Source organism: Pezoporus wallicus, unplaced genomic scaffold (genome assembly GCF_028554395.1).
Source record: "Pezoporus wallicus isolate ANWC-B61680 ecotype Strahan unplaced genomic scaffold, APGP_CSIRO_Pwel_v1 contig_11041, whole genome shotgun sequence".
NCBI classification, from domain to species: domain Eukaryota; kingdom Metazoa; phylum Chordata; class Aves; order Psittaciformes; family Psittacidae; genus Pezoporus; species Pezoporus wallicus.
The window spans coordinates 1-12,213 of NW_026642770.1; the positions used below are offsets into that span (position 1 = coordinate 1).

Genomic DNA, 12,213 nt, shown 5'->3' on the forward strand with positions numbered 1-12,213 from the left:
AGATGCTCTGGACTATTTTTGATCTAGCCAAAATGGCTTGTTTTGACCCAAAATGAGATGCTCTGGACTATTCTAGATCTAGCCAAAATGGCTTGTTTTGACCCAAAATGAGATGCTCTGGATCTAGCCAAAATGGCTTGTTTTGACCCAAAAAGAGATGCTCTGGACTATTTTGGATCTAGCCAAAATGGCTTGTTTTGACCCAAAATGAGACGCTCTGGACTATTTTGGATCTAGCCAAAATGGCTTGTTTTGACCCAAAAGGAGATGCGCTGAGCTATTCTAGATCTAGCCAAAATGGCTTGTTTTGACCCAAAATGAGATGCTCTGGGCTATTCTAGATCTAGCCAAAATGGCTTGTTTTGACCCAAAATGAGATGCTCTGGACTATTTTGGATCTAGTCAAAATGGCTTGTTTTGACCCAAAAGGAGACGCTCTGGACTATTCTAGATCTAGCCAAAATGGCTTGTTTTGACCCAAAATGAGATGCTCTGGGCTATTCTAGATCTAGCCAAAATGGCTTGTTTTGACCCAAAAGGAGATGCTCTGGACTATTCTAGATCTAGCCAAAATGGCTTGTTTTGACCCAAAAGGAGACGCTCTGGACTATGCTAGGTCTAGCCAAAATGGCTTGTTTTGACCCAAAAAGAGATGCTCTGGGCTATTTTGGATCTAGTCAAAATGGCTTGTTTTGACCCAAAAAATGGCTTGTTTTGACCCAAAAGGAGACGCTCTGGGCTATTCTAGATCTAGATCTAGCCAAAATGGCTTTTTTTGACCCAAAATGAGATGCTCTGGGCTATTCTAGATCTAGCCAAAATGGCTTGTTTTGACCCAAAATGAGATGCTCTGGACTATTCTAGATCTAGCCAAAATGGCTTGTTTTGACCCAAAATGAGATGCTCTGGACTATTTTGGATCTAGCCAAAATGGCTTGTTTTGACCCAAAAAGAGATGCTCTGGGCTATTTTGGATCTAGTCAAAATGGCTTGTTTTGACCCAAAAGGAGACGCTCTGGACTATTCTAGATCTAGCCAAGAAGGCTTGTTTTGACCCAAAAGGAGATGCGCTGGGCTATTCTAGATCTAGCCCAAAATGGCTTTTTTTGACCCAAAATGAGATGCTCTGGGCTATTCTAGATCTAGCCCAAATGGCTTGTTTTGACCCAAAATGAGACGCTCTGGCAGCTTTGCACGTTAAAATAAAGATGTGGGATGAGAAACCCGTCCAATGGACACCAAACCTCCTCCCAAGGCAGAAAAGTCCCCATCGGGGTAGCAAGAAGGTGCTGGTCCCATTGGGACACCCCAGAAACGGGGGGGAGCCTCCCCTTGAGGACTGTGCCCCTGTTTTGGAGGGGGAGCAGGGCCTTACGCTGCCATCGCTGCAGGGCTTCAGGTCCTTCCAGAAGGTCTGCATCTGGGTGAGATCCACCTTGTTGAGGGGGATGGACACCTCCCCAATGGGGTCGTTGCGACTGAAGCGGTCGTAGTCCAGCACCTGGAGGTACAGCACCCGCTGCACCACCTTCTCGTAGGGGAACCCTGTGCCAGAGATGGAAGAGGAGGAAGAGCCATCATGGTCATGCCAATGAGCACCCGATACTCTTCCTTGTGTTGATGAGGAGATGTTGACACGAGGGAGCAGACCATGGCGTGAGCGGTGGTAGGTTAATTCCCATGTACGCACCCACCCATGGGTGCTTGATGGGAGAAGAAGGACCCCCCCCACATGTCCCTTATATGCAGAGCAAACACCTCCAACGCGGCCTTGATAGCTTGGCCAACCCATCTCATCAGCGGTAGCCATCACGTTGGTGGCTTGAGCTGAGCAGACCCAGCCAAGGAGGGAGGGAATAGGGTCCCACCACCGCCCTGCTCCCATCCCAGTCCACTCCAGCCCATCCCAACCCCTACCTTCGAAGAGGAAGGTCTCATTCCAATGCGGGTTGAGGTTCTTCCGCTTCACCTTGGTCTCCAGCTTGTGCTTCTTGTCGGGGAGCAGGTAGATCTTGACAAAGGGGTCGCTGGTGCCGCTGAAGTCCTTGGCCGGCAGCTCCTGCGCCTTCATGATCTTCACGGTCAGGGTGGACTCCTGGAAGTTGTAGCCGACGCTGAACTGGATGCGGCCCAGGTTCTCCCGGCTGATGCCATCGTGGGCCTCGTCATCCTCGGAGCCTGGAGAGAGCTGTGGCAAGGGGAGAAGGGCGATGAGCTCCTGGGGACCACCAGTGGGGTCTGCACATCCTTGTCCCCCCCCTTTTCAGCACCTCTACACCAGCACCCAACCTCCAACCCTGCGAGCTGTCGCTGGGCATCAGCTTCTCAACCAGCCCCCTGTCAGCAGCATCACCTCGGATGACTCCTGGCTCCGCGCCGTGCATCCCAAGGATGGGAAGTGCCAATTAGCCAAATTCCTCCTGACAACCATCCCTCACATCTCCATCACTGCTTCATCATGCTTGGCCCCAGGGGGATGGCTGCGTCACCTCGGTTGTGACACGGACGTGCCACTGCTTAAGGCACCGGGTGGGCACAGGGAAGAGCCAGAGGGATGCGAGAAGACACCCATATGGTACCCAGCCAGGGCTACCAACCATGGGGAGCCGTCCCCATCACTCCCCATCACCCACCATGAGCATCTCGCTGGTCAGGGAGTTGACCAGGTCGGAGACGGAGGAGCGAGGCTCCGTCTTGCGGTCGGACTCATCGTGCGGCGGCTGCCCGGGCACCGGTGCCGTGGTCACCGCCTTGCCACCGGCCGGTAACCTGGGGAAAGAGAGGCCGGGACTCAGAGGAGAGGGGCTGAGAGCCGAGGGTGAGACAGCGAGGGGCTCCCCGGGCAACCTCTCCCAGCGGATGCTGCGCCTGGGCTGGGATGCAGGGCTGGGATGCAGGGATACCCCGCGCCGGCGGCTGCGTGCCACCAGCATCCCCGCCTCCTGGTTGGTGCAGGCAGCTGGTTCTGCCTGTGCTGCTGCCAGCTCGTGCCCTAAGACCTGCGCACACCACCTCAGAGCACAACAGAAGGTCCCACGGTGCCCATGTCTCCCCCAGCACCAGCAGAACCCATGGTGATACTGGGCCAGCCACTCAGCCATGTGGCCACCCAGTCCCTGTCTGCACCTCACACGGCCCCTTTCCACCCTGGTGAGGTCCAGTGTAGCTGACACACTGTGAGTGAGCTCGGCACCCGGTGCCAACCACCCCTTGTCCCTCTGCCATAGAGCCCCCCTGTGCCCCACAGCCAGGACCACTGCCCTGGTTCTAGAGAGCGGGTCTGGAGGGGCTGCGGCTCCTGGCTGGTTGCGGGATGATGGACACGGTGCCAGGGAGGGAACATCCCAGAGGGAAGGTGGAGAGCCAGGAGCACACAAACAGAGCAGCAATGGAGGCACCCCACCAAGGCCACGCTGCCACGATGCACAGGGCGAACAGGGATGGGGCAGCACCGGGTGGCCCCATGGTGCAAAGGGAGGGTACGTGCACACAGACAGCACCCCACGCTGCACCCAGCCCGAGCCGAGACACGATGCTGGGGTACACACAGCCCCAGAACGGCCCCACAAGGTCACAAAGCCACCATCATGCCACTGGGACACGCCAAGCACACGCAGACACGCACACACACACTGATGGAGATGCAGAAGGGGGACCTGGGGGGTGATGGGGGTGGCAGCACCGGGGGGCCGCCCTCTCACACACGCACGCGGTTCAGCCGCCCCGCTGGGACGGCACCAAGCGAGGACCGGAGAGCCCGAGGTAGCTGGGGAGGTAAAACCGGGTTAAAACCAGAGGGAAAAAATGGAAGCAGAGGAGCTGGTGGTGGGAGCCGCTGGGGCGAGAGAGGCGCCGGTGGAGCCGTGGGTGCCGGGGTGCGGGCACCGTGTGCCAGCGGAGGTCGAGGACAGCAAGAAAGAAAGAGCAAGGAAAGAGCAAGAGAAGGAGGAGAAGCATCATCCGCTGCTGGCCTGCAGGGAGGGAATGGGGAGAGAGGAGCGGGGAGGTGAACGGACGGAGAGAGCTTGCTTGGTCGCCGGGACAGGAGCCGCGCCGAGGAGCTGGGCTGGAGCCGCCGGGGATGGGCTGGAAGGAAGAAGCTGAGAACTAGGGATGGAGGAAACGTTGTGGGGTGGAAGAGCGGGAGGTCGGCAGCGCCGGGTGGGCAGGAAGGAGCAGAGGGTGAAGCCAATGCTGGCTGAGCCCCCTCCGTGTCCCATGGGATGCAGGGGAATAGGGAGCAAGGGATGGATGTGGAGGCCATGCATGCGCCGGGATGGGGCTTTGGGACCAGCGAGCTGGGGGAAGCAGGGAGCAGGGTCTTGCTGCGGCCCCCACCGCCACGCAGGGACCCCCATCCCCGTCAGCCAGCACAGGGCAGGTAGCACGGGCCCATCTGCTCAGCGCGGAGCCGGCTAAAGGGAAGTGCTAAAAGATGGAGCGAAACCAAGCGGGTGCAGGGTTAAAAATAGGCGCTGGGAGAGAACGGTGCCAGTTCATCCCCACGGCGAGCACACGGCGGGGGGGGGGCAGAACCCGCCGGCTTCACACCTCCTCCCCGCTCCCGAGAGGGGATTAACACCCGCTCCCGGCAGCACAGGGCCCCTCTGCTCCTGTCGGGGCTGGTGCCAGATGTGGTGCTGAGCCTTTGGCACCCCGAGAAGGCAGGAGCAGGCGGAGGCGCAGCTTGCTTGGAGGAAAAAGGGGGGTAACGCGTGTGTCCGTCCCCCCCCCCCCCCCCAAGCCTGTTGCGCTTGCTCTGCCCCTGGTTGAGCACTGAGGCTCTAAGGGATGAACACAAGCCGCTGCAGGGGATGTCCGCGCATCCCTCGGGGTGCTGCCAGCCCCGCACCGGGCTGCAAACGGCGCGATGGACCAGACATGCGTTAGGATGGGATGCGGCATCATCGGGGGCATCCCATCCGTGCGTCCCTGCTCCCGAGGTCCCCCCCCCCCCCCCCCGCCCCCAGCATGCAGCCGGGATGGGAGGGCTGGAGGTGGGGATGGCAGGAGGGGAAGGGCAGGGAGGGAGGAGGAAGGGATTCAGGGGTGGGGGGGTTCCTCTCGGTGCCGCTGCTCCAAAGGCAGAACCGCGGATGCCGGCGGGCGAGAGCTGCAGTCGTGCCGGTGCCCGCTGGGGCCACCCTGTGCCGCTCCAACCTTGGCGCTCCACGAGGCCAGCCTCCTCCTCCTCCTCCTCCTCCACCCTGCGTGAGGCCCTGGTCTCCTCCTGCGGGACTGCCCTCGTCCTCGCTCATACCTCTTGTCCCCCTGAGCGTTCGGCTGGTTCGGCTGCGTCCCAGCGGGTTGCAGGTCGGGGATATTGGCAAAGTCATCTTGCTCTGAGAGTCCCAAAACCAGGGATAACACCACCATCCGGCCTTCCCTGCCCAGGCATCCCCGCAGGCAGCGGGAGAGAGAGAAAGAGAAAGAGGAGAACACAGCATCAGGCAGAGAACAGGCAGGAGCCGCTGGCGCACCGAGGGTCCCCCGATGGCAAAGGGACCCGGCTCTGCCCGCTGGAGGTGATGGGCACAGAGGGCTGTGGGGAGAAAGGTGCCAGCTCCTGGGACACATGGGTACCACCACCACCCTTCTCCTCCACTGGTCCAGGCAGGGAGGATGCCAAAGTCCTGCCGAGGGGGGGAAAGATGATGCCCAGAGGGGCTGGGGATAAGGGGCAGAGCAACAGGAGCGAGGTGCCAGCATCCTTCCAGGGAGGAGGAGATAGCAGTGCCGTGGCTGAGGCTCTTTGCCAGTCTCTGGCACTGCTGGCACAGCCTCCCCGGGCCTGTAACCACGTTTATGCCATGGTGATAGCAGGATAAAGAGGAAAAGCAAAGTGAAAGCTTTGGGAAGCAGCTCTGGTGAATGGAAGCAGCTCCTCCGCCGGGAAGCAGTGCGCTGGGTCGGCACATTGCAGCTCTGCGGCTCTTCCTCCCATCCCAGCAATAAAGGCTGGGATCCAGCACCAGGAAACAGGGGGAATGCGACCCTTGGGATGGCGAATGAGGCACATCACATTGGGAAGCTGGCAAATGGGGCCTCTTGTGGGAGAGGGCAGAGCTGGCATCAGGAAGAGCCGGCAGGCACCGGCTGGCTCGTGGTGAGGATGGGGGGGTTCAACTTCTCCATTGCTGCCTATGGAGGCAGAAGTGGGGTGGGCAGCCAAATTCGTGTCTCTTAGGGCATTTCCCACCTAACCCTGATGCAGAAGGTGCTGCACTGAGCAGGATCAGACCTGTGTCCCCTACCCTGAGCACTACCAGCCTGTGGGAAGCGCATCCAGGACCTCAGCATCCCCTTTCCTGGGGCTCTGGGTGGCAAACAGAGGCCAAGGGGGAGCAGGAGGACCCTGGGGAGGATGGAGGCTGGGGGGGGGGGGGGGGGGGGCTGTCTCCATGGAGGAGTGACAGTGTCATGTGCTGGGATGTGGTCACAGCACGGGACTCAGATTAGCCCTCAGTGCTTGAGGGCTGAGAGGCAGTGCTGATACAGGAGATAGGGTTAAGCCAGATTAAAGACCACACGACTGCAGCAGCTCGATATCGGGGCTGAACAGATGCTCACCCCTGCACGGGGGCCACCACCACTGTGGCTGACACCCCCCATTCCTCCTTGGGGCAATGTCATTCCTTGGGGACCGCACCAGTGGCTGTCCCATGGGCTGGAAAATCCCTGCACTCCCTGGGGACCAAAGGAGACCTGAGCACCCACATGGAGAGTGATGGGCAGCAAAGCCAGAGGGCAAAGGAAGTTGGGGAGGGTGAGGGGTCTATCCCTGAGCCCCCAGGTTGGGTGAGCTGGGATGGGGATGGAGGGAGCCGGCTCTTCCCCATGGCCGTGGGTAGCGGTTCCCTGAGGAGGAGCTGGCTGAGCAGAGGAGAGAGCAGAGGGGAATGCAGCAGAGAGGAGACGAGAAGGAGAAAGAGAAGGAGAAGGAGGAGAAGAAGAAAGAGGAGAAGGAAAGGTGGAGGAGAAGGAAAGGAGAAGGAAAAGGAAGAGAAGGAAAGGAGGAGGGAAAGGAGAAGGAAAAGGAAGAGAAGGAAAGGAGGAGGAAAAGGAGAAGGAGAAGGAAAGAAGGAGGAAAAGGAAGAGAAGGAGGAGGAGATGGAAGAGGAGAGGAGAGAGAGAGAAGTGGAGAGGGGAGAGGAGAAAGGAGAGCATTGGGAGAGCAGAGGAGAGAGAATGTGAAGGGGAGCAGAAGAGAATGCCACGGAGAGAGCCATGGAGGGAGCAAATGAGAGAGCGAAAGAGAAAGCAAAGGACAGAGCAGTGGAGAGAGCAAAGGCAGGAGCAAAGGAGCCAGCCAAGGGGAGAGCAGAAGAGCGCGCACTTACAGGAAGGACTTCATGTCCAAGCCGCGGTTGCGGATCTGCCCCACCACATGGTCCCAGCTGCCGGGGTTGGAGCGGCTCCGGCCGCCGGCCGTCTGATGCTTGGAGCCGGCGGCGATGCCGGGGCGCGCCTGGCCCCCGCGGGAGCCCCGGGCGGTGCCGGTGCCGGCCGAGGAGCCGCTGTGAGCCTGGAGGTGACCCAGGCTCTGGCTGGTGGTGGGCTGGCTGTGGTTGGAGCGCTGGTGCTGGCTGAGGGGCTGCTGCAGACTTTGCTGGCGCATGAGCGTGCGGGGCCTCTGGCATTTGGGGTCGCCTGCTGAGGTGGGGATATACTCAAGGGTAGTGGCTGTGGACAAGGTGGAGTCCTCGAAACTTAGGGAGAGGAAGGGCAGAGGAGAGGAGAGAAAGGAGAAGAAGGTGAAGGGGTAGAATTGGAGGAAGGAAAAGAAGAGAGTTAGAGAGAAGATGCCCCAGCGCAGGGAGCGCCTCCGGCAGCGCCCAGCGGATGCAGCCACCGGTTCCTCTGCCCCTGCGCCCCGGCTCGCCGCTGGCCCGGCGCTGTCGCCCCGCTGCCATGTCGCTGGTGATGGGGGTGATGGTGCTGGGTGCCCTCCCTCTCCCGTGCCTGCCGTGCAGCAGCGGGCACCTTCCCAGCGCGCCGGGCGACCTCATCTGCCAGCTGAGGAATTAGGCTGCTGCGTGGAAGGCGAGTCCCGTGGCGCCCGCTCACGTGCTGCCGGTCCCCATCCCCATCTCCATCCCTCCCAACCCGGCACCCGCTGGGCCTCAGCATCACCCGTCCCATGGGACTGTGTCAAATGGGGTCCCACAGTGATGGAGAGGGTCGAGCCACCCCGTGGTGGGGACGAGCCAGCAAGCTCCCCAGCGGTGAGGGGAGGGACCCCGTTAGGGTCCAGCCACGCTCCCAGTGCTCCGATAGTGGGATGGGGGTGATGCAGACGCGGGCCCAGTGGGATAGGGAGAGCAGGGAAGCCCGGCCCTGCGTGGAACGGGTTCATCTGGTTGTTGGAAAGGGAACAGCGGGTGCGGGGAAGCGGCGGTGCCCATCGCTGGCCATGCAGCACATGCGTGGCATGGCCCATGCAGCCAGGCACGGTGCTGATGCCCACAGCAGCCTGCAAAGCTGTGGCCGTGAGACCAAGGAGGGTCCATCCAGCCTGCCAAAGCCCCCAGGACCGCACCAGGCCTGGCCCCACCTCCAGCAATAGCCACGGAGCCAACCGCGGTCCCCTGCATGGTGAAGCTGTGCCGTCGCGCATTGCCAGCAGCGGGGGGCAGAGGGGAGGGGGGGGAAGGATAAAGAGCTTACAACATAAAAAAATAGAGGGGAAGAAAGAGCGAAAGGGGAGAGAAAGGAGAGAGGAGGGGGGGGTGAGAGGAGCTGAGAGCTGGGATGGATCCAGCCCCATGGAAGGGCTGAAGGCAGCTGGGCAGTGCCTGGGCGCTGCACCCACTGCCTGCACCCTGCACATCCTGCCTGCACCCTGCACACACTGCAGGTACCCTCTACACCCTGCACGCCCTGCTTGTACCCTGCATACCCTGCCTGCACACTGAACATCCTGCCTGCACGCTGCACATCCTGCCTGCACCCTGCATACCCTGCCTGCATGCTGCACGTCCTGCCTGTACCCTGCACACACTGCAGGTACCCTGCACACCCTGCTTGTACCCTGCATACCCTGCCTGCATGATGAACATCCAGCTTGTACCCTGCACACCCTGCCTGCACCCTGCACATCCTGCCTGCTCCCTGCACACACTGCAGGTACTCTGTACAACCTGCCTTTACCCTGCATACCTTGCCTGCACGCTGCATATCCTGCCTGCATGCTGCACATCCTGCCTGCACCCTGCACACCCTGCCTGCACCCTATGCAAGCTGCCTTTATCCTGCCTTTACCACGCCTGCACCCTGCACACCCTACCTGTACAACCTGCCTGCATCCTGCCTGTACCCTTCACACCCTGCCTGTATTCTGTACACCCTGCCTGTACCCTGCATACCCTGTCTGTACAGCCTGCCTGCACCCTGCCTGTACCCTTCATGCCCTGCCTGCACCCTTCATGCCCTGCCTGTGTCCCCTGCCTGTACCCTCTGCCTGTACCCCCTGCTCGCATCCCCTGCCTGCCCTGCCTCTACTCTGCCTGCACACCCTTCTGCACCCATCCGGGTGTCTCCGGTACCAGAGGAGGGTCACAGCAGCTGACCCCCCATGAACACCCCTAAACCCAAAAGCTCTGCACAAAAGAGATGCTGAAAGGCAGGAGGATGCTTCTCTGGTGGCTTCCATTCCCCCTTAGCTCTGCCCTTGCTGCCTGTGCCAGCCCTGTGAGCTACAGCATCGTCCATCCAGCATCCATCTGTCCAGCTGCCAACCCCTCCAGGCTCTGGAGCCAGGAGAACGGAGCCCATCCCCACACCAGCATCACTCCAAACAGGTACTGCAGCTCCCAACAGCGGGGGACACCAACCTCTGGGGCTCCAGGAGGCGGTTGGGGTTTGACCAAGACATCAGGAGTTGCCTTTCCCCTTTGAAAAGGTTTTCTCTCTACCAACAAGGCTGGAAGAAGCCATTGGGAATGAGGAACAGCAGTGCCTTTGCCATCACCACTGAGCTCTCTGAGGGTGCTGGGACCCACCAGGAGCATCGGAACAAGGGAACCAGCGCAGAGACAGAACGCAGGATGGAGCCCACAGCCAGATCATCCACCTATGGTCACTGCCAGCATTGGAGGGTCTCACCAAGACCCTCACCCAGGTTTGCCACTGCCAAAGCTCTGGTTTCCCCCTCAACCTGATAAACCACCATATTCCCAAATTATCTGCCAGTATCAGGATGTGGAGCCGCAAATGAGATGCCGGCGCCGGGTCTCATGGGTCAGGGAAGAGGCTGGTGATGGCCACATCCTAGGGATGGGGAGATGGGATTGCAGCTCCTGCCTTTGGGCCGACACCACGATGATGCTCCAGGGAGCCTCACCGGGGACACCGAGCGGCACCGAACAAAGCCACCCTCGGCGCTGGAAACACACCGGGAACAGCACCCGAAGGCGCTTCTCCTGCAGCCAAAGCCCATGGAGGGGCAGGGGCAGCTCCTCAAACTGCGGTGGCTCCCGGTGCCCCCATCCAAGCACGCTGTCGGTGGTGCTCACTCACTTGGACAGGCTGAGCTTCCCTGCGGCCAAGTGGCTCTGCACCGTGTGCCAGCGGCCTCGCGCTGCCTTCCCCGCGCCGGGCTCGCTGTGGGCAGAGATGCTGCTCCTCAGGCCGTCCTCGCCGAGCCGCTGCTTGTCCCCAGGGCGGCCGTCGCGGTCCCCAGCCAACCCCGCCGCGGCCGATGCCGTCAGCTTGGCCCCTGATAACAGAGAGCCACTGGGCCGGGCCGGCGGCCAGACCCCCCCAGGACAGACAAGGAAGGAAGCCAGACGGATGGACGTAAGAAAAAGAAGGAGCCGTTCGATAGGGAGCAAGGGGGTTACAAGGGAGAGAGCCGGAAAAGGGGGGGACAGACGGACAAGAGACGGACAGACAGACAGAGAGAGAAAGAGAGACATCAGCACTGCAAAAGAAAAGGGGTCCTGGCTTTGGGGGGGGGGGGGGGGGGGGGTGAGCGGCAGAACCATCCAACGTACAGGGGCAAGGGGAGGGCTCGGGGTGAGGGTCCCGCTCGCCGGCAGCCCAACCCCGGGGCGGGGGGGGACCCGTCCCCACCACCGAGGGGGTGCCCCCCAACGCGCAACCCCATCCTGTGCCGCCGTGGAGAGGACGGGGGGGACCCAGCGGGAAGGAAGGGGTTGCTCGTCTCCATGGGGCGGCCCATGGGTGGCGTGCGGGGTAGCCCGGGAGGAGGAGGAGGAGGAAGGAAGGAAGGAAGGAGGAAGAGGAGGAGGAAGGCGAGTGGGTGCTGCCCATATACTCACTACACGGAGCAAACCAGGTAAGGAGAGACTCACTTGAGGGAAAGGCGCGGGTCACCGTACGGGGCGTAAGGTGAAATGTTTAGTATAAACTCCTTGGGAGGGTAGGAGCTCCATTTCTGCTGCACTGTGTTGTCATTGTTATTCCAAAAGTCTCTGTCTAGATCGCTACAGCGGCCGGAGACCAGGGCGGAGAGAAAAAGGGAAACACAAGAGAAAGAAGCTGAATTCCTGTGAGAGGGAAGGAAAAGCAGCCCTCAAGCCCCGGAGCGCCGGGATCCTGCGGAGAGACACGGGGCTGCCCACTCCTCGGCCATCAACACGCACACGCTCACAGGAGGAGAGATGGATGGATGGAGGCATGGAGCAGGGAAGAGCTGTGGAGAGACAGGGAGCGGGCGGCTCCATTGGCTGGGGGGGGGAGAGAAGGATGGTGCGGGGTTAGAGAGGTGCTGGTGAGCGCACTGTGCCCGGCACGTGTCTGCATGTCCTGGGTACATGTGTCTGCATGTCCTGGGTACATGTGTCTGTGTGTCCTGGTACATGTGTCTGTGTGTCCTGGGTACATGTGTCTGTGTGTCCTCACTACATGTGTCTGTGTGTCCTCACTACATGTGTCTGTGTGTCCTCACTACATGTGTCTGTGTGTCCTGGTACATGTGTCTGTGTGTCCTCGGTACATGTGTCTGTGTGTCCTGGTACATGTGTCTGTGTGTCCTCACTACATGTGTCTGTGTGTCCTGGTACATGTGTCTGTGTGTCCTCGGTACATGTGTCTGTGTGTCCTGGGTACATGTGTCTGTGTGTCCTCACTACATGTGTCTGTGTGTCCTCGGTACATGTGTCTGTGTGTCCTCGGTACATGTGTCTGTGTGTCCTGGGTACATGTGTCTGTGTGTCCTCACTACATGTGTCTGTGTGTCCTGGTACATGT

The 12,213-nt window shown here is 60.4% G+C and overlaps 1 protein-coding gene across 1 annotated transcript; it reads right to left on the reverse strand.

Moving 5' to 3' along the window:
- Nucleotides 1-1,307: 1,307 nt before the first annotated feature.
- Nucleotides 1,308-11,535, reverse strand: LOC130611486 (rabphilin-3A-like; the record flags this gene model as incomplete). Its single annotated transcript, XM_057432241.1, has 7 exons — nucleotides 1,308-1,545; nucleotides 1,918-2,188; nucleotides 2,634-2,769; nucleotides 5,261-5,386; nucleotides 7,341-7,709; nucleotides 10,519-10,734; nucleotides 11,316-11,535. Coding segments are annotated over 7 exons (1,576 nt in total), but the record flags the coding sequence as incomplete, so codon positions are not given.
- Between the last annotated feature and the right edge of the window lie 678 nt (nucleotides 11,536-12,213).